This window comes from Haliotis asinina, chromosome 14, assembly GCF_037392515.1.
Source record: "Haliotis asinina isolate JCU_RB_2024 chromosome 14, JCU_Hal_asi_v2, whole genome shotgun sequence".
NCBI lineage: Eukaryota > Metazoa > Mollusca > Gastropoda > Lepetellida > Haliotidae > Haliotis > Haliotis asinina.
The window spans coordinates 35,718,274-35,741,544 of NC_090293.1; the positions used below are offsets into that span (position 1 = coordinate 35,718,274).

General features: G+C 38.8%; 1 protein-coding gene across 3 annotated transcripts in view; it reads left to right on the forward strand.

Annotated features, from left to right (window-relative positions):
- Positions 1-23,271, forward strand: part of LOC137261304 (sorting nexin lst-4-like) — a 46,582-nt gene that overhangs the window by 17,022 nt on the left and 6,289 nt on the right. For 2 of the 3 annotated variants that reach the window (XM_067799029.1, XM_067799030.1), the window contains exons 2-13: positions 10,006-10,092; positions 10,336-10,410; positions 12,630-12,878; positions 13,487-13,599; positions 13,869-13,965; positions 14,343-14,468; positions 14,955-15,069; positions 17,526-17,656; positions 18,070-18,173; positions 18,337-18,440; positions 18,839-18,916; positions 19,429-19,505. In XM_067799029.1, the coding sequence (XP_067655130.1) occupies positions 10,006-10,092; positions 10,336-10,410; positions 12,630-12,878; positions 13,487-13,599; positions 13,869-13,965; positions 14,343-14,468; positions 14,955-15,069; positions 17,526-17,656; positions 18,070-18,173; positions 18,337-18,440; positions 18,839-18,916; positions 19,429-19,505 (1,356 nt within the window). Of the gene's footprint in view, positions 1-4,824; positions 4,855-10,005; positions 10,093-10,335; positions 10,411-12,629; positions 12,879-13,486; positions 13,600-13,868; positions 13,966-14,342; positions 14,469-14,954; positions 15,070-17,525; positions 17,657-18,069; positions 18,174-18,336; positions 18,441-18,838; positions 18,917-19,428; positions 19,506-23,271 lie in introns of all 3 variants that reach the window. The other variant, XM_067799028.1, reaches the window with a different exon arrangement.

The following is a 23,271-nucleotide window of genomic DNA, read 5'->3' on the forward strand; positions in this document are numbered from 1 at the left end:
ACAAACTGACACGCCTCAAAATTAACTCAATGTCACCTTGCTACTCAGAGGTAGTTAATCTTCTCACGCTTCAAACACTGCCGACTTCTTTCATGTTACGACATGCGAGGCCCTCGGTAATCGCATATGTAAACATACGGGTGCTTAGCCATCCGGATATACGAGACAAAAAATGCATGTAAATTTACTGTTTTGTGTGTGAAAATGACTGTACGGTTACGTAAACCTGATTTCCGGTGAGTAATTTTGCAACTTTTTGAATTCGTTTTAAGGACTTTTCATTCGGAGGGTGAGTTTTCCGGATATCTGAGGTTCGGATAAACGGGGCTCGACTGTACCACACATGGCTTTATATACGGTTTTCGTTTTACTCTCCTTTTCTCTTGTAGTAAAAGGTGCTCTATCTCATAACTGATAACTGCCACACAAACTAGGAAGTGTAGGTAGATTGCCAGATATTATCATACAGGCAGATGAGTTAGATACATGTGATAGGAATTAGATAATGAAATTTTCGGCAGGGTCAGCAATGAGATTATTTGGAGTATTTGGTAGACAGTATATGGTGGAAGATAAAGATACTGGTATAAATTCATTTAGTTACAGCTGAAATGTTTTACCCAGGTAAGAGTTATGTCCCTTGAAACTTGGCTCCTCTTGTTCATTTATATCCCGGATATGCCTCTGTATCATGTCGATGAATGTTTTCTGCTCTCATTAACACAATCAAGCTGTCACCTAAGTGTATCTTAGTTATTATCCAATGATGTGCTTGACTCAGGCTGTCACCTGTGTCAGGGATGTTTCCAACTGTCATGATAGTTTAAATGTTTTTAACAAAAATTATGAATTACATGTTTAAAATTTTGTGGATTTTATTGATATTCAATTTATGGCAGCAAATATTTGTCATTGTGTTGCTTATGATCCAGTTTCAAACAGCGAGAATAGCTGTGCACTAGTATAACGTGCAAAGCACTATATAATCATTGGACTAGCGTAAGTGGCATTGTTTGTGGTTTGTTGGTTTTGTGTGTAGAAAATAGCTGTTAAATTTCAGCTTAAGCATTTGTTACATTTATTCCTAGATATTAACCCTAAAGTATTCATAAATATATATTTGTATTTGTTACTATATATATTCTTAAAACATATTATTTGCCTCATTGAGTATTGTTATGGACCTAGCATTGATCATTAACCAATGTAATCATGCACTTTAATTGTCATTGTTAAGATAAAGGTATTGTCAGATTTGTGAAATTTCAGACCAGAAAAGTTTCAGTTAACTACACAGATCATGATTAACAATTGATGGTAAACTTCTTTCTGTGGATTGTTGTTGACCCAGACAGCAGGTAAAGCTGACACGTGTTATCACTGTGTTGTCCTAGGTTAGGCCATAGATAGTGACAACTGTGTTTCAGGTCACCTGCCCATCACAGATTTAGTAGGTCAAAATGTCTTGAGGGGTTTCCTTGACAATTAGATACAGATCTCATGGCCATAAATAAAGGGTAGTTTTGGGTTGACATGGTAGCTCAATACATGGTATTACACATGCTCAAGATGCATTCTGTGGATATTTGGATATTAGTCCTATCAAGTATGTTGTGCTGAAGTTCAAATATCATTTATCAGGAGAGCACATTTATCAGGGTTAGTGCTGGTTGTCAGCTAATGGTGGCCGTCATATCCCGAGTCAGGAGGCTCTGTTTTGTCACTGACGCTCCAATCTTCCGGGTGAGAATATTATAAGTCTCACTCCATTCCATAGTCTTTACGTCTTCCTTTACAGAGTATTATTTATGATGGATATCAAGGTAAGATCATCATTTCAATATATTATGTAATGTTTCCTAACAGTTTGTTGGTGCTTGACATCCCACTAAGTGGAGAGGAGGAGGAGCTTAATGGACAAAGGATTCGCTTGTCATGCCGAAGACCTTTGTTCAATTCCACACCTGGTTACAACCCATTTCTGGTGTTCCCAGCTATGATTTTGCTGGAATACTGTTAAAAGCAGCATAAAACTCAACATGCCCACCCACAAAGGAATATTTTAGCTAAATAGTGGAAGTTACTTCACAAAAACATGCAGTCAATTGTTTTATGTGATGTTTGCGATGTTTGAAAGTGTTTACGTGCTAAAAATATTTTGCACTGCATAAATAGGTATGGAGTGATAATGGTACAGTGTTGTACTTAGTATATTATTTAATTGCCTTGACATTCTGAAAGTGCTGAATGCTGATCAGTGTGGTTATCCTTACTTTAGTGTAAGACATTGAAATAAAGGTTGTTTGGCCACAAAAGAAACATGCAGAAGATGATGTATAATTTTTGTACAGTTGTTGGTAAATAGACTTTGACCCAGGTGTGTTGAAATATGAATTATCATTTTGGTATATGATCATTAAGTGTGGATACACCTGTCTTATCAAGTCGTTAAACATTAGAGATATTAATACAGGAACAGGATGTAACACGACACTGCATAATTTCTTTTCTTTGTTTTGAAAACTTTATTCCATTTAGATGCTGACATTCCAATTGTGGCCTATGTTACATATCCTGAAACCCCACATACACACTGTTTCGTACTTAGCCATGTCCCTCAACATGTGAGCAGTCAGGATCCAACATCTGTGATGACTGCTGTTGCAAATTGGTTAAAATCTCATATTGGATGATTGATTCATTCCTGCCGATCACCCATCAAAAATAATTATGAAATGTTCCTGGTTATTTTTGTTACCGTAAGAAAAAAAACACAAATTTCTAGGAGTTTTTAAGAATAATTCACTCATGAACTTAACATGGTTATAAAGTTTCTGAAATGTAATGGACAAAAGTAACCTTATGAAAAATGTTTATTATGCAAATGAGTGTTCCAGAATTTTTTGTTTTTCTTTTTGAGAAAACATGATTGACTGCTTGGTCCTCAAGTCACTGTGACCAATCTTCGGTTATTCAGTAATTGGACCATAGCTAGTTCTGACGCTGTATATATGAAACCTGAGGCCTATCTCTGTACAGGTAGTTCTAGGTGGACCAGAGATGTTACACAATAGTCACATTAATTTGCAGCTCTTTGCATTGATGAGTGAGGGGTTCCAACAGACCACTAGACTTAATTCTAGGCTTGTTTAGAATATGCAAAAACACACACAACTGAAGTAATTGATCTTCATTTCTTTAACATGCTTAAATTAGTACTATACATAGTAGTATCAGCACCGTCAACCACACCAAAAAGTTTGGCTATTGGAGTTAATTATTTTTTACACCAAGAACAAGTCCTATACTTGTGTGTGAATATGTGGAGGTTGCGTTAGTATGGAGGAGAAGCCTGGACATGGTATTCCCCGATTGTTTGTTAGCTTTGTTATATTAGAAAATTCAAGTTAACATAGTGATTTCTAGTGTGTTCTACTTACCATGATCGCTGATTTTCCTGATTTTTCCTGAATAGGACAAGATTCCTCTTACTTGTAGTGTCTGTTTCACTTTACCGTTGTAGTTCTCAGAATAAAACTCTGAACATAGTAAGTCTGTCGTCCATCAGCTTGAAACAACTGTTGTCAAATCTGTAGTCATTGTCAAGGATGTTTAATATGCTGTCAGTTTGTGTTGTGACACACACTTCTTCATTGAACTGCACTGAAGACAACACTTCCTCATCGTGCTGAGATTATGAGGCTGTGTTTTGTTCAGTGTGACTGAAGCATTGTTAAGAAGGTTTATTGAAATATACTATAATCTGGGTCTGACATCTTCCCTGGTTACGATTTCATTTAGTGTACAGTTGAGTTTTTCTGCGAATAACTTTGGGCTCACTTTTTTCATGAATTTTCTTCATGCAATTTTCTTTATGCAATTTTCTTTACTGCAATAGATAGAGAATCTATACAACAATTTGCCACATGTAAAAGTGTGTGTTGTCGTGTGTTTGTTGGGCATGACTTCAAGTTAAAGATTTCATGTAACATCAACTGTATGTCCATCATACAGTCATACATGCATATAGCTTATTCAGCAGTAATGCAGCACACATTAGTGGGGTAACAATACAGCAATACTGCTCAATAGTTCAGGCTTCTGCCATGTTGTATGTTTCTACCATAAAATATCTTGTCTTCACTGTCTGAGATTTGAAAGCAAATGATTCTGGGATGTGATTCACATGCTGAAAGGGAGACAATATAATGAACTTATGAAATGAGAGTACTTTATTGACAAACAAATCATCTGACTCATAGTATTAGGATATAATACAACCTCCCTGTTTCTTTCCAGTTCTGACAGGCATGGATACATATGCAGTTTAATTATTGTTAATAGAAAGGAAACAATATATTGTCCCAGTACACAATTATGAATGTTCTCATTAAAGGTGAAGAAGGTAAGTGGATATAAGTTCACATGCATGAATGTGGGAATGCCCTCTGTCAACATGATCTTCTCCATGATTATGACAAGAACGTCTTTGGAAAAGACATATTTGTTATTATTCTTGGCGTATTATGTGCATAAATGTTTTCATGAGAGACAACCAATATTTACACTGAAGTCCATTGTTGATTATGCTATGTTGCATGTCATGAACATTAGGGGCAGGTAAACTCTTTAAATCAACTGATTACACAAGCCAGTTGATCTCACAAAACACTGCCATTGTTCAGCCATATTAAGCTTGTTCTGAGACAGTGAATCAAGTTGTTTGATGGGGGTTTAGGTAATTCATTGAATGCTGAATTAGCTGTGTCTTGTGTCAACAATTTCTGCTTTATTGAGTTGTGTTCTCCCTTTCAATGCTGCCAGGATGATGACGACTTACCTGTTATGTTTGAGGTGATGTACTTTATATTGTCTCCCTTTGTGGCCTTGACCTGTAAGACTTTCTTGCATGACCTTCTGCAGAGCTTTACAGCCTCACCTGAATTACAGTGAATTGCTGTGACTTCATCCAGGCTCCAGGCTCCAGGCTCCAAGCTCCATGCCCCCTCCTTCCTTGATCGTTGTGACAGTATTTGTTGTAATGAGTGAGTGAGTTTAGTTTTACGCCGCACTCAGCAATATTCCAGCTATATGGCGACGGTCTGTAATAATACTTCTTACAACTTACATAGTCGCCTTTTATGGCAAGCATGGGTTGCTGAAGGCCTATTCTACCCCGGGACCTCCACAGGTAGATATTTGTTGTATATTGTATTGACAGTTGCCTTGGTCATATGTCTTCTTTAGTATGTTAGTGTGTTCATTGTAAGATTAAATTTGTTTGTATTCATTGATTTAATGATTTTGTATGTTTAAGTAGTTACATCATTATTTTCCCATTTCCTATTCAAATGTAATGTTTATTATAATAATAACGACATATGTGGGGTTTAATGTGAGAATGCCCCACCCTCTCCCCCAACCCTGCAGCACCTCCTATGTTATCCCATCCACTAACACATGATCCCACCCCATCTTATGGATACATATACTCATACATATTCTACCTGTTTGTGGATCACCTCGCCTACCCTACAGAATTACAAAGCTTATGGATTTGAATATGCCATCTATTCACTGGGTGTGAATCTTTCATTTTTTAACATGGGCAAAATGATGCTGTATTTGTGAGAAATTTGTTACTTTTTATTCTTCTTTTTCTGAGCTGTTGAAGTTATTTGTTAACCTACAGCAGGTGCTTGTGGTGCATAAGGTACTAAGAGGCATTAGATGCCTCTAGCAATCATGGGTTCATGTCACGATTTCACACTGGTTCAGTATGATCCTTGAGCCGTCAGTACTGATACTTGTGGGTTTCTCCATGGAGTTACCTGATATCCTGCCTCTTATTGATCATGTGACCTGATGGATGAAATGATGCATACAACCTCTCTAAAAGAAACAAGTACTTTACAAAGTTACAGATATGTTGTGGGTTCAGTGAGTAATACTATGCAGTATTCCTTCTGTGTTTTTCCGCATCTATTATCTACATTTGAGCATGCGGGATGCACATTTGTGTGTCACATATAATGAAATACTATAGAGGCGTCACTCACTACACTATAAATAGTATAATGAATGTTTACATACTGACGTTATTAGATCAGTTTTTGTGAAATGCCATCACCATGGTCACCACAGGTAATGTTTCTTCAGTCATATAGCATCTATTTACTGGTTTCATAGTAACTTTGCCATCAATAATCAGTGGCCATGGCTTCCACTCTTACTTAGTTTTTTGTTTGTGCTGGACCGTTTTGTATAATCAGTCACAGGCCACATGGTGAAATGCACAAAATGTGCTGCATGTATTAGTGAGCTTCAAAGAATTACTACTGTTACAGGTTAGACGTTTTTGTTAAAATTTGTCATTTTCATACGATTAACAGATTATGAGGAAATTTCATTTTCTTCTATTGTGTCAGTTTGAAGTGGTGGACACTGTGAGTGAGTAAGTTTACTTTTACGCCGCACTCAGCAATATTCCAGCTACATGGCGGCGGTCTGTAAATAATCGAGTCTGGACCAGACAATCCAGTGATCATGAGCATGGATCTGCACAATTGGGAACCAATGACATGTGTCACCCAAGTCAGGAAGCCTGACCACCTGATCCTGTTAGTCGCCTCTTACTACAAGCATAGTCGCCTTTTATGGCAAGCATGGGTTGCTGACAGCCTATTCTACCCCTAGAGTAATATAAGTAATGATGTTGATCAGTCCTTGTAATGCTGATGTTGATTGTTCAAATTCTTCATAGTTATGGTAGGTGTCTTAGCTGTGTTGGTTGTGGTGTCATTTGAAGATAGACTGTGACACCCCACCCATCAAAGGCAAAGAAGCCAACATGCATGTGTACATTTATAACATCATGATACATGATCATGATACATGTATTTTGTTTTATTTAACACAGATAAACATACTTAAAATGAGATGAAATGGATGTAGTTTTGTTTGTGAAAGTTGACACAGGCAGTGTTTGACATTGTCATTATGAGTTCAGGTTACATGGTTTAGGTACGAATAAACGCAGTGTCTATTCTAGAACTGAAACTCTAGGGGCAATTTCTCGCCCCCTCACGAAAAAGGAGGGGGATTTGAAAAATCACAGTCTGGGGAGACGTGGCTGACTTTGTTGCTTTCTCAATGGTTTTTTGTGCAAAAGTGTCAGTTATTTTCATTCTTTTGCATGACATTAATCACCCCAAATTACCACAATCCATTGTAAATAAGAATTTCTTATTCATTTGTCATCTTCAAGTGATAATATTGTCTGATTTCGAAAACGAAGCTAAAATGAACTGATGTTCTGAAAAAAGATCAACTAAACTGTGTTTTGCAACCGCTGTACACATGCACTATGTTTAGTGTTCATAGTCTAGCGTTGTCAATTAATCAATTAATCAAATCATAACTTTATCGAAAAATGTGATCTATTTTCATACTGATATGAATGGAATTTCATTTCCACAGTGCCGATATTGGTTTTAACCAAGGGAGGTTACTCTGTTTACACGTTGTCACTCGAACTTCACTCTGTGGCCGACTCCGATGTAAAAAGTAATTCCTTGCCAATATAAAGCTTTTGTCATATGTTTTTTTTTAAGTTAGGTAGGGAGCAAATTACTATTACTGTTAGCACTCTGTTGTTTTTATTAGGGGCGATTTGATCATTATTAGAGCGAACCACTCAATCACGCGTCCTAGAATAGACACTGTAAAGGCAGACATTGTAATTAACAACAAGTGTAACGATTATTTGTTTGAGTGTCATGTCAACCAGCTTAGGCTGGCTATGCTTATATACAACAGAATGTAGAATAAACTGTCAGAGCCCTTGCTGGAGCTGAAATCTGATTGCACTCTATAATCAATTACTGCTGTCGAACTCCAGGTGCTAGCTGCAGTTGTTATTGTCATAGCTTCAATTCATTTCAACACCTCAATGGAACAAAAGGAAAATTGAAACTTAAACATGCATGATCAGCAATGTTCAAAGTCATTGTTATTAAGTGTATGGAAAGGGGGTTATAAAACTTGGTAAATGCATCCACTCCATTGATAAACTATCAAATTCACATCTGAAGCATTTGTACTTCATGCTGGTTATAATTCACCTGTCAACATGGCAGGACTTTGTGCAAATTCCATTTTATTCATTGCTATTCATTTTATTCAATTGAGTTATCAATTGAAGCATCACGGCCAAATAATGCAATCTCCTGTTTTTTCTTCGATATTGTATTGCCGCATTTTATTTTGTGAATTGTGCAATATTGCCACTGTAAAAAGATGTTAAATATATATCATTGTAGTTTGTTCCCAACATTAAGGGAGTTCATTGGGAGAAACAGTGGTCTGGATATTGATATGTGTTAATGAGCAGGATCCTGCAGACAGAATTGACACAGGAAGGAAATAGAGTTCTGTTATTATTATTGCATGTGAAAGTACATCTGATGTTACAGACCTCATGCTTTGTTAGCTTTTTAACCCACCCCACCCCCATGCCTTTAATCATTACAATAATGCCCTAGTTTTCTGCTTGCAGATGCACAAACTAGGTCATTTGGTGACCACATGACTGAATGATTGCACTTGATCACATTAATAACAGGAAGCAGATCGGACAGCAACCTACCAGGCTTACCATAGTTATTCGTTAGCATGTTCAGAACTTGGACCCAGTTAAATAATTATATGTGTAATCAAAATTAACATGATTTGAATTTTTTTCAGGAATGATAAACAAGTTTTAAACTGAGAACCTAGGATGGAATGTATTTCCTCATCATTCATATGATTTGAGATGAAAACAGAAAAAAACTTTGAGCAAATTGAATATTCCAGTTTGTGATCTGGTTTTTTTTTTGTGGATTTGTTGCCATGTTGTCTGTCAGTGTGCTTGCTGTGGCAACGTGAACATTGATGAAGCCACCCTACCTTCCTCTTCCTGAATACTGCTGTCAGAACAAATTACTGGTCATTGCACAAACACAACTAACACAATTTTGTGGAACATGCTAAATATATATCTTTATGCAAACTGTGTCCATCCGTCACCATTTCGTACTATTAGAGACTTTTTTCAAATCTTGTTTTGTTTGTTTTTGAAAGGCATTCTTTTTGTAATAAATTTGGTAGTTATGCCATGTTACTACCCATGTGCTTGCAGCATTTCTGTTGAATGGACTCTTCCAGTGTGATTCATATGATGAATGGAAATATGGCATTGGCAAGACGGTTTACTGTATGAATGCCTGTATGCCCCTATACCCTCACCCCACATTTTCAGAGCCTTCCATCTCTGGACAGCACTGACATTTCCCTGTACAACCACATATATAGGGCCTGTTGTATTTTACCCATTGCAAATCTGTCTACCCTTGGTGCTTATCATGCTTCTTGTACTGGAAATGTATATGTATATTAGTCTACGGTTATCAGATTGTCATGGTAATGTTTCATGTATGACATGCTGTATAATGTATTTAATTTAAGAATACTATTAGTATTAGCAGGAAGAGGGAACTTTAAGGCCTTCCTTGCATTGTTACCCATTTTGGCTGCAGCCAGGGTCACCAAGGCTCACAGATCTGCAGCAGGCTTTTTTATTTCCTGCTTATTTGATGAAAATGTTTTCATGAATCACAAATTTAAAAAAATGACTCACAAAACCTATTTTTGTAAGTCACCCAGATTTCCAATTGTCAAAGTATATGTATGACCCAGTGCAGGCGTAATGGCTTATAATCCTCCCTCTCTTCTGCCTGTTCTGAATTATGTCTTTGACCTATTATCAAGACGTTCACACCCCATGTCTCCATTTATGTTGCATGATATAAGGATCAATGGAATTTATACTATCTCAGAAACAAAGATTGAAAAATTTGACATATGAAATACATTTTTAAGTAATATTTGGCAACTTACAAGACTAATGAGTTCACTTTTCTTATGGCTTGTATGTATAATTTCTCATGTTGGTCGTTTTTACAGGCGAATGCCCTATATGACTTTGACGGGGACACACAAAATGGAGAACTTTCCCTGGCTGCAGGGGAGACTGTCTATGTGCTGAGACAGGTAAGGGTCTGGGACTGACACCAATCATCAGCCAGCTAGCAGCTAAACAAAACACTTCAAATATTTCACCAGGTCTTGTAGATCAATTATTCAAATACCCATATGGAACCAGATTTTATTTTTTTGATAAGGATGTTGATAAATTTCAAACTATCGTTTGCTCTATGAACAGGCCTAAATTCATATGTACTGACCAACTGTTTGGTAAAAAGTTAAGGAAAATACTGTTCACCTTTTTTGTAGGATATTGGAGAAGGATGGTGGGAGGCCAAGAATTCCAGGGGGGAACAAGGTCTTGTACCTGAGTCATACCTGGAGGTGAGTCACAGTATCCATGGCATTGCTGTATTCAAATCAGTGTAGGATATAGTGTGGCCCCTAGTCTCTCGTACAGACCCTGAAGTTTAGAAAGTCTAGATTTCCACAGCTTCAGGAAATGAAGAAAGTCACAGGGCTCCTTTCTTTTCTTTTTAGTTTCTTACACTATGAACTTTTCAGTACAATATCTTCATTTCAGAGAGTAGTTGTTGGTCTTGTCTGGCCAGATGCTACTTGTACAAGGGACTACACAACATGTCAATCTTTGCACCATCTGCACCAGATGTCTCATGCACTCAAGTATTTTCATAACCAAAAACATTAGATAATAATCAGATGCCTGTTGACCATTTCAGATTTGGATACAAATGTTTGGAATTTTGCTTAAATTAAAAAGTGTTTGATATGTGGAGAAGGGACCCATCAGTCATGACTGGTAGGAAGATGTATGAAAAGCATTTACCCACATTTCCTCAAACCAAATGATTTCATGTCCTTCTCTCATCTTACATATCTTCCTCAGATACCGAGCTCTCATTGCTATGATATCTCCCCTTTTACAGAGTGTCAACTTTTAGTAGCTCACTCACTGGAAGCTGTATCCATATGTGAACAATAACTTGCACGTTCTGTACTTGGAGGCATGGATATCATGGTCATCTTGAAGTAGCTTCATCAACTTTCTGGAAGATAGCCTCATTTTTGTCAAATCCAAGTTACATCCCACAATACTTGTATATCAGAATCATCCATTTTCCCCTTTCTTTGGATGTTTTGAGATGTTCCTTGATCCACTCAGGATTTCACTGTCAGACTCTGCACTCTTGGTAGAATGAAGTGGACCTTTTCGTAAAGCAATTCAAAGAAATAAAGTTCTTTTCTCTGTTGGCTTCTTTCTTGAAAACCCATGTAGTCTTTTAACTATGTCACGAGCAGCTTTGACAGACTATAATTGTTTTGATGTTTAAGATTAACTGTATCATAAAATGGTATGGGCACCGTTAGTTCCACATCTCTTTGGTGCCCAATGGCACATTTACTAAAAGTTACTCATCTGTCCCCGTTTTAGGTCAGAGCAATGTATGTTTTTGTAGTGAACATTTTTCCATGGTGTCCTTGTGAAAGTCAGTGAGATAGTTGAACTAGTGTCACTTCGTTGTCATACTAAATTCATATATGACTTCATCTCTTGACATCACGCCGAAGACCCGGGTTCGATTCCCCACATGGGTACAATGTGTGAGGCCCATTTTCTGGTGTCCCCTGCTGTGATATCGCTGGAATATTGCTAAAAGCGGCGTAAAACCAAACTCACTCACTCACTCACTCACTCACTCACTCACCCACCCACCCACCCACCCACTCACTCACTCACTCACTCACTCACTCACTCACTCACTCACTCTGGAGGCCAGAGAAAACAACCACCGCTCGCTGTTTTGGAATATTGTTACATAATAAGTTCACCAGTCCCTTGGTTACCATGGGTTTAGGTACCTCGATGTTTGTTAATGTTCCCTGTCAGGCTCTAGAGTACCTCAACCCATGGTCCCCAAGGGACCAGTAAACCACATATTTATCTTACTGAGCACCTCAATGTTAATTTTGAACTGTTTGAAGCATAGGAATTTGATTGTACACTTCAGCCAACCTGTGTGAATCAAACAATTCGAATCTTGCATCTTGCTGTTTTTTCCTGTAGGTATTGTCATAGTAAAGTTGCCACGAGGTAATTCTCCTTCTTAATATTCACAGGGACTACATTTGAACGTTTAGTCAAAATGTATTTATTGGAAAGAGCCATCTCTAGATTTTGGAGACGACACAAGAAAAACAGATTTAGATTTATCTCCATTTCATTGTTTCCCATTTGCAAAACATTGGTAATTTCCGTTCATCATGTGTCATTTAAGGTTTTTTCAGATGAAAAAGTAACTACCACGGAGTACCGAAGGAGTTGCTATTGGCAGCGGGGGGTTTTGCAATAGACCTTGCTAGTACACAGGGTACATTTAAAATAACAGAATAGCACTCAGCCAATCAGAGAATGACATTTACGTGTGAGGAAGATAAGTGTGCATATCAATGGAAGTCATTGTTTCCTTAAGATAAATATTTTCAAACCAGCTTTAAAGAGAGAATTTGGGGAAGGGTTGTCCTTTGAACATGACAGACCCTTTACTGGCACAGAGTATTCTTGATGATTCTGAATGTTTCAGGTGGTGTCAATACCCGAGCCACAATTCCCACCCCCACCCGTGCCCATCCCAGCTACCGTCCCTGCCAGCCGTCCCGCAGACTTGACCCCAGCTGCCAATGGATGGGGGGGAGGAGGATACAACCAGAATGGCATGCATGGTCAGCATAGTGGCATGCAGCAACAGCAGAGTTACGATGAATGGGACGAAGACTGGGACGATGATGATGATGATCAGTCCAGCAATAGCACCACGGGAGGGGCAAATCAGGTACCAGTAAAACATAATGAAGGGAGTTTGGTGAGGTTTCTTTTTATTCAGATAATAATAATAGCATTCTTATATCGCACATATATGTATGCTCAAAGCACACAAACCATCTTATTTATTACACTGGATAACCCAAGCTGCTTGTAAAGCACTAGAATAGCCACATGACTTATCCCACTGGGTACACATTTTCTGTTGGGTGAACACCTGGCTATTTTGATCAAACTGATGAACACGACCACCCTTTCCTCAGTCAAATTTGCTTCACTTCAACTGATCTGTGACCTGAGCTTTATGCACAGGACCACACACCAGCACCACATTAGAGCCATTAGATAAGTCACATTTAGGGGACAAAACTACCAATGACATGGAAAACAATCCTACTCCTTGCACTTACAGGCATGCTATTCTATCAAACATATTGAGTAAAGGAATGTTGTCAAATCTCTTGGTCATGTGGACCTCCACTCATATTAACTTATCCTCATGTATCTTATGGTGGTTTATTAAAGCTGCCTTAGACATGTGGTTTGTTTGTCACGCTATTATACTTTTAATTTTAAAACTATTGTGAGGTTTCAGCTCAGGTGACTGTTTTGTTGTAGGACCTCCAAGGTACGGGATCATTTGGTCTGTCCGTGCCAAAGAGGGAACACAAGGCCCACTCGCCCACCTCTGAAATGTCCAAATACGGCACCATCAAGAGCAGTTTTAATAGGTAAGAGTAACTCCTTAATGACTTTATCATACAAGCTATAGGACCATGCATCATATGATTCTTGAGTGAATTCAGTGTGTTAGTGGATTGTTTGCTAAGGGTGTTTCAGGTCAGAAGGTTGAGTTGTTTGTAGCTTATTTTTGCGACCCATTATCTTGATTATTTTGTGTAGTTTTCTTAAAGAATGGTGTGGCCAGATAGGGGTTATTTGTTTTGACTTTAAAGTTCAAAATGAAGTAAGCTGACTAACGCTGGTGTTATTTTTCCAGATGGTCCCACTTTGCCAAGTCAGGAGGGGAGGCCTTCATGATGGGGCAGAATACAGGCAACACACGAGTAGCAGAGAGTGACCTCATCAGGATGATTGTAAGATTGCCACACATTGTAACTTTCATATAATGGACCCTCACAATCATTTGCAGATGTTAACTCCTATTTTATTAAAATCAGGGTGTTGTTGCCTAGAACACTGATTGTGTTGAGCACAAGAAGGGGTCAGTGAAATGTCCATCATCCTAACAGATCTATGTAAAATTATCTGCTTTATCAGTGTCTGGTTTAAGGAATCCTTTATATTACAGCAATTACATACATGAAGGTGTTCCTAAGAGTGACAAACAAGATTTCTATTACAATCAGAAACAGGATGACATTTACAGATATGAATCATTTTGAAATAGTTCAGATTCAGTAATTCAAGGCAAGATGGTATTGATGATGTAACTTATGGTTGTGTTTGTCAGGAAACAGCTGATGGGCCTGAGTGGACTCCAATACAGAGTCAGTACACATGTGAGGTGGCGTCTCCAAAGAAGGAGAGTAAAATGAAGGGACTCAAAAGTTTCATTGCATACCAGATAACTCCATCTGTGAGTAGTAAAGATGGTTTTAGATGTATTTTGTCCTGGAATAAATACTATGATGTCTCTGGAATTTGGCGCTATTTTATGATTATTTTTTTGTTCTAGTTTTTCATACTTTGGTGATATCTTGGAGATCTCATCACAAGTAGATAGATTTGATCAGCATTCACATGAAAGGGAAACAATTTGTAAAGATGATTGGCTTGAATGCTGCACAGAATTCATGACATGATATTTATTGCACAACTTTTTTCAGGATACTATACAGAAATGGAAACAAGTTGGTTAATATCTGAATCAGCCATGATTTTAGCATGTTAAACTCTTCAATTTTGCGTTGCTTCAGGGCAATACATGCAATTTCTGATAATTGTGATCGGTCAGTGAAATGCATTAGACATTGTTTTAGACATTATGTCTATAGCATTATAGTTTCGTTTTGTTTTGACTTACTTATTCTGAACTACTTATGTTTTGGGGTTTTTTTTTCAGTTCAATGGTATTCAGGTCAGTCGAAGGTACAAACACTTTGACTGGCTGCATGAAAGGCTAGAAGAGAAGTTTCCCTGTATCCCTATCCCACCACTGCCCGACAAGGCAATATCTGGTGAGTCCCAAACGGCACAGAACGCCAGGGAGATGTTCTTCTCATCATGTTTCAGCTTTAAACGAATTAGCCTTCAGTATGTCAAATGGTGAAGGAGGCATTTTCGAAAGATTTCCTTGGGGTGAATACATATTTTTGTTTGAGGCAGTAGGGTTGTCAACTTGATGATTATCTTAACTAGATGTAGATTCAATAGCTCTGGAGAACTGTAGATGTCATGGTAGAATAATAAATGTAACTGACCTTTGATGATACTTTAGTAGTGAGAATAAGGGTAATTCCAAAGGATTTTCCCTACAAATCCTTAATCATTATATAGACATTTTCTTCTTCCAAGTAGTACCACCTGCCAGGCCTTCTGAAAATGCATGTAGTATTTCAGACTAAAGGGTGAATTGCTTTTCAGTGTTTTTAAGTCTTCCATTTTCAAAATATGATGCCTGTGAAAAGTATAGAAATACTGATATATTTTGAATGTGATAACATTGAATGTGATGGAATTTATGTGATAAATGTGAACATAGTCTGTCCTCTTTCATCATATGAAAACATTTAGGGTAATTCCACTTGGATTAATGATATAGGAACTAAACACTCATTTGTGTTTCAGATAATATGTCATGTTATTATTTTCCACAACATTGACACTACTCATTTAATGAGTAGTAAAATATATTTATTTTCCTTACCCTGACTCATGCTTATTATGCTTATCTCCTCCCTCTACGTAAAGATAGTGGAATACTGGAAATCCTTGAAGTTCCCTTCTAATTGAAGCAGACGTACAATACACTCACCCATCGGTAGTCTCCCTTTCCTGCCTTTACTGTCACATGACCAGCCGTGCTTTTCATTCTCTCCATCACCCGACGAGGACGGTTGAAGGCACACTTGGGTCCCAGTACAATAATAAGTTTTTGCTTCAATTTTAGACCTGTAATCTAAATTATGTTGTATTCGGTTTCTGGATTGTAATTACTATAATCTTTGTATAAAATTTATAAGACATTTTATGTTTATGGACCCTTTTTCATCAACTTGGACTTGGTCTAAGTTGACAAAATCGAGCTGTCGGCTATTGATCCACATGTAGTATGTCCTTCATGCAAACCTGTTTGTTCTTCCCCTGTTCGCTGTGAAATTTGAAAGAAATTATCTGATTCAGAATTTGCATTATATTTGTATTCTGTTCAAAGGCATGTAAATGATAAACAACATAGGCTCTCACTAGTCATGTCTAAATTGGTTGATTCTGCGTCTTGTAACCGCATGTTGTTAACAGCTGACATTCATCAGTGATCAGCCAGACGTATGTTGGGGGCATGGTTGAGATACTAGTGAATGGTTGTCTAGATCTCGGAAGAGAACATTGTCAGAATCAGTGGTAGTTTACATGTATTATCAAGTGTGTATTAAGACCAGTGAGTGGCCATACACGGACACACACATGTACACACACACATACAGACACACATACGTACACACATTTGCTGTAACTGGGTCTGCCTGTGGCCTTTCCAAAATTATGAATGTTCATCTTATTATTTTTTCCAGTTCCGGTTTTCAGTTCAATTACAGGTTTGATTTTCACCTGCAATAATACAGAACCCCCCATGTGATATTGCTTTCCTTGAATTGCTCATTGCCAATCTTGCTCCTTGAAATATGTGACCATATACTGTCATTACTACTTTGCTCCACATCATAGTAAAGAATAAGTAGAAGTCATTGAGTGACTGTCAGGATGTGTGGTTACCTTCCACCCAGCACACTCGCCCAGCACACACACAACATGGCCCCAGCACAACAATTTGACCTAGATAAGTAGACAGAAGAATTCTGTGTTTGTTACCCATTGTCAAGAGTAGTGAGAGAAAATAATATAAAAGGGCCATTGACATTAATAGGTTCAGACCTTTGAATGATATTATTTTAACATTAGAGAGTAAAGACAAAGATTTGTTCACTTTCGTGCTTAATTTCTACAACTGCAGTTTATTTTGTTAAATTGTTCATGTGAGTACTTTCAAGTGCAAGGTGGTTTTCAGTAGATCAGATGATTTTTGCAATATGTTTTTTCTCAGAATTCCCAAATCATGTCATAAGCAACGTGGGGAATTTCAATAGCCAGTAATAGTATTGAACATTGTGTCTAACTCCTGGTATGATTCTATGGTAATATTATTCATTTTTTTTTTATCTATTTTGAATATCGTCCCATGCTCTTTTTCATGATATTGAACTATTGCATTTTCAGTCATTTGATGAAGCTTGAATGATAACATCTAAAGGGAGAGGCCTGACAAACCATTACATTTGATAGGGATTTTTTGTATTGATTTGTACTGTTGTAGTTCTGTAAAACAGAAACATTAACATAAGACAGAGATAGTTGGGCATTGCCTTGTGCTAGTATCCATGGTAACAGTATGTATGACAACACCTGTCTCCTGCAGGTCGCTATGAGGATGACTTTGTTAATGAGAGGATGAGGCAGCTGCAGATGTGGGTGGACAGAATGGCTCGTCACCCGATAGTGTCCCAGTCCGATGTCTTCTCTCACTTCCTCACCTGCACAGATGAAAAGGTAAGATTTTATGTGTAGGAACACTGTGTTACACTCAAAGATGAAAGTCATGCCAGTTCATTCAAGACTTTCCAGAGACATGTATTTGTTCTGCTCTGTGGGATGGGCCATCACAGTATACAATTATATTTTGCATGGGTTAAATCAGTTTATATTTCAATGTTTGATGCTGTAATCTTAGGTTAGTGTTGTAATGTAAAGTGGCCCAGCAAGTTATATGTTAGTTGATTCAGCCCGTATGTTATGGACACAAAGGGTTATCTTACTTTTTCAGGATTTATGTAATGAGTAGCCAGACCCTGAACCATCCATGAATGCCATCTGAAGGATTTGAACTGTTAGAGGAAATCTATGAAAGTGCTTTAAGCTATGTCATAGTACATATATAAACTGTATTGTAATGTGAATTTCAGAGATGGAAAGCTGGGAAACGAAAAGCTGAAAAGGATGAATTTTTGGGAGGAAAATTTTTCCTGTTATTACAAACCCCACCACATCCTCTTGATTTGCGAGAAGTGTGAGTATTTCAAGTTATTTTTCTGAATCCTGTTTTCTTAATTTTCTACTCCTTGCCCTTGGCACAATGCCAGTAATCTTGTACATTGTCAACCCAGTATGCAAGAAACAACAGTATTTTGGATGTTAACCCAACTCATGTGTTTCTTTATTTCTGGTTGCAGAGAACCTAAGATGGAGAACTTCTGCAAGTTTATAATGAGTATGACGGAGAGTACAAAATCCTTCATGAATGTTCTTCATGAACATGCTAAGAAGCAATCTGGTGGTAAGTGTGTGGCTGTCCGTCCCAGCTGTTTAGCACTGCCTCCACGCCACTCCTTGTGTGCATCAATACACAGTTCACACAGTGGATAAGGCTGTACTGGTATACTGGTATCAGGAAAAGATTTGTCATGACACAGGAAATACTGAGTTGTATTCCATATATATGAATCATGTGTTCCATGGAAATTATTAAATATGTTGAACCACAGTATTCTTTGGTTTTCAAGTGATCTAGGTTGATTATAGAGTCACTCCCTCATTATCGACCTTGTGAATTTGACTTTCAAATATATTTGCACAAAAGTGGAATATAAGTTGGTGTGAACACACACACACATAATGCTGAAATCCCTGTTGTACTTTCTATATGTACTGATCACGCCTGTTTTCTGGATTCAGGATTTAAAAGCCAGTATCATAAGATAGGAAATGGATTCAAACAGCTGGCCACATCATTCACCCTGGACAGAGGAGATTGTGAGTGGATATAGCTTACCTATATCAGTTGCAGTGGACTTCTTGTTAGACGATGTCATTCCTCAAATGAAAAATTTGTCTTTTTGCACTTCTGTTTGGGAAGATTCATGATGATGTCAACCACTTGTTTATCTGGTGCATCCACAAACCACTAATGGAGCAGGAGTAGTCAACAGGCAGTTTGATGATATATATATTTACAGAGTAGGTGATAGTGTAAGATATATACTTGCAGTATAGGTGATAGTGTAAGATATATACTTGCATGGTAGGTGATAGTGTATGGTATGTACATGCATGGTAGGTGATAGTGTAAGTTATATACTTGCATGGTGGGTGATAGTGTATGGTATATACTTGCAGGATAGGTGATAGTGTAAGATATATACTTGCAGGATAGGTGATAGTGTATGGTATATACTTGCAGGGTAGGTGATGGTGTAAGATATATACTTGCGGGCTAGGTGGCAGTCAGTGTATGATACATTCAGTGAAAGGTCCTGTGTTTTCAGATTCCCAGGCCCTGACAGGAGCTATGGACTATACTGCAGATACTTATACCGAGATTGGAGACCTGTATGGAGAACAGGTTAGTCAATGCCACCATCATTACTGTTCACTTACCATGAGGCACTAGAAACAGCAGGTTGATTTCCCTCCATTTTCTGATCTGAGAATTGTTGTGTAAGATGTACTGGAATATATTGTATCTTACCTTCATATAAAATGCTTTAAAGTCATTGGTCAATGATGATTCAACAAGTTTCGGTGTGACGCCTCCCAAGCGGGTGACAACTGGAAAAATATTACCCACTGCCACGGTAACTACCGAACACTCCACTGAGAAGCAGTAATGTTAACAATTGTATGCTATAATATGATGCATGCAGTTTTTAAACTGTTCATTAAGCTTTATTTTTAGCTTACCTTACCATAGGTCTTATGAAAATTACCTCAAGCTTCACTTAAATGAGATCAGACAATCGTTGATTTGCCCTTTCCTTGAATGGCTACTGCATGTATCGACAGTTGTTCAGGAATGGAAGTGACGTGATCTCCACTTTGCACAAGCGCGGACTATCCAAAGATTCACTTTTACTTCAAGCATCCTACGAGTTAATTTTGGGTTTTTCACTAAGTTTGCTACTTACTAATGGTGCATCTATTTTAAAGTTGTTATTTGTATCTGGTAGGTTTGTTTTTATGACCTTTTCTCCTTTATGCATGGGTGAAGAAGAAAATACTTCACTTACCTGGATACCTCGTGTCTCTGAGGGGTATGTTTCTCTCGTCACTTGTATCCTTCTGCTTGGTTATTGTGGTGTTTTGTAGTCGTTTGTGTCTCTTTCACCATAATGTACTTGCTTGTTTGTATGTTTGTTACATTGTATCCTGATTTTTGTTTGTATTTCACACTCTTCTTGGCACAGTGGGGCCAGCCATTTTGGCTGTTTACTTTCTACTGTCCCGCCTATATGGTCGTACCCATATTTCTGCAGGGGTGTTTTCCATTTTCATAAAGGCGGGGTGTGTGTGTCCAGCTGGTGTTTGCTTCTTGTTTACATTTCACTTTTTTGTGTGTTTTACAGCGTTGTGTGTATCACATGATAATTTTGTTATATCTGCAAGGTGAAGAAATTTGCAAAGGACCCCCATTCCTGCTGTTCAGACTGTGGTATTGTGTACTCTTACTGAGTGCTGCCATCACTGTGCTTCGTAATCCATCCCTGATTTTAACCTGTTTCTCTTTGCGAAAAGGAAATAGTTAACAGATAGTAAGAGGAAGATGTCATCTGCAACTTCATCTTTTGGGCTCATGATCCACTCTTCCAAACTAACACTCAACTTGATGATCAAGACTCCAAAGTTACGCAAGTTTCATAGTTTGGATTTCACCGATAGTGGAGCAGCGCACAACGAATTCCTCAAGCCCTTTTCCAATTCTCCTCAGTCCTCCTATCGTGTGCAGGATTTGAAGATGTTAGCGATTGATATGGAACTTAAGTGGATGTTAAAACCCATTTCAGTTTTGGCCTCTGCTACTTTGACAGCAGTCTGGGATCTAACTGAATGTAATGCATTGATGGTTGACCAGTTGTATACTTTTTTCCAATGGCAAGGGAAATATCTATATGACTTACTGGCACATCTTTGAGTGGTATTGACCATGACAACCACTGTTGAGAGCCCATTTCATGTCTTGCGTTCTCTTTGATGATAAGATCCTGGAGCTATACAGAGAACATACTGAACTCACTAACACGGAAGTGTACCTGTCTGCGTTTGAAGCCTTGGGTTCTGCCGTTAGTGGCAAGTCATTCTTAGGGCAGAGGGAAGCGCTGGATATTCCAAGAAGGGAGTCTATTCGTAACGCCTTCAGCAGAGGATGCAGTCAGGGCAGGACAGACTCTTGATGGACAGCACCGTTAGCAGGACTGCCCCGGGAGGTCCCTGCGATGCTCAGTGGGGAGTTGAAACTACGCAGGTCGCTTAAGATGTGTGCCTCCATGACTTAGACCTCCTGCCCCCATTTCTGCTGGTTCGACCTACTCCTGTAGGCTGGAGACTGGGGATCTTCTGGTGCAATTGGTCAATCCTAGAAGATCTGTTTTGTCCAGTCCTCAAGACCTGCTATAAGTTGCCAGTTGCTGTGTTACTGCCTCTGACTACAACACCCCAGTCACGCAAGTATACTCCTGCTCAACAGTCACTGCTAGCAGACATTCCGACTCTGTTAGACAAGCATGCTATAGAGACAGTGCTAGACCCCCAGCAGTCCCCAGGATTCTACTCACTGATCTTCCTGGTGCCCAAGAAAGATCCAGGCATAATGTGCATGATTCACAACATGGCAGTCTTCATCAAGCTATATCTGCTGGAGCCGCCTCACTTCCAGATAGTATTTCTGGAGCAATTTCGAGCCAAGCTTGTGCCCAAGGTCTAACTGGCCAGCCACGACCTTCAGGATGCCTACCTGCATGTGCCCATTTATTATCATCACAGGAAGTATCTGACGTTTGTGTTCAGTGCTCTGGTTTGGAATTTCAACGGCCCCGTGGCTTATTAGTGGGATTATTTCACCCGTTTCTTACATCTTAGGGGCATTGTCTTTGACCCTTACATAGACGACTGTCTCACGAACAACCTCGACTCTCAGTTGCTACACAAACAGTTGAACTTGGCCACTCGTCTCCGAGAGCAGCTGGGGTGGATTATCACAAGGGCAAGATGCCTACCCATTACAAGCAAAAGCTTTGGACAATGCTTTCTTTGAGAATCTTTCCAGAAAGTTTTTTTCCTGGCACTTTCCACAGCGGCTGGAGTTAGCAAGATTCCCGCACTGGATGTCACCAGGGTGCGGTTTGAATAGTCCCTGCATGGTCTTGTTCACTTAGGACTTCTTAAGGATTTTGTGGCAAAGAATCAACTGGCTGGACAACCGGACAGAATATTCTCCATTCCTCCTTTGTCTTCCATCTTAGGACCCCATAATGCTGAGGAACTTCTGCTTTGCCCTGTGTGGGCTCTTGGATGCACATTACCAAGTCAGCACCCAGGAGACAGTCTGACAAAAGACAGTTCATTCCTTTTCCCACTTCAGCAAAGGGTGAGTTTGACAGAAACATTACTGCGCTCTGGTTTCGTACTACCATCTTGGCTACTTATGACTCATCCTTCAGCCAATAACCCTTCGAAGATTAGGGCCTTGGTTTCTACCATGCCTCTCCACAGGAACTGCACCTGGCTAACATGGAAGGGTGCTTTTGGAAATCTTTGATGGCCTTTGCTACCCAGCACCTGTGAGATCTAGCGCTCGAGGATGTGGAGGGCCTTCAATCCTTTGGTCCACTGATAGTTGCCCAGCAGCTCTCCCGACTTTCTGCCCAGTAGGTGTTACCTGTGACTGCCTTTCAGTTAGTCTGCCTAGATTTCCTTTGGCATGAGTTCTGTTTTTTTGGGGGACAGTCCTCGGGAGCCCAACACCACCATCCTACTGTTGAATCCTTATGCATAAGACCTATGGTAAGGTAAGTCCAAAATTTATGAAAATCTAAATGTTCTAGATATCTAAATACTTACCTTACCATGGGGCAGTAATTACCTCCCAATGCTGGATGCTCCTCCGCTCTTTGGGCTCTTTGTCCCTGTTTTCAGTAAAAGTGAATAGTTTGGATCGTCTGTGCTTGCGCAGAAGTGGAGTTCACGTCACTTCCGTTCCTGTACAATCATTGGTACATGAGGTAGCTATTCAGTGAAATGGTGAATCAACGATTGTCTGATCTCTTTTAAGTGAAGCTAGAGGTAATATGCATAAGACCTATGGTAAGGTAAGTGTTTAAATATCTAAAAATATC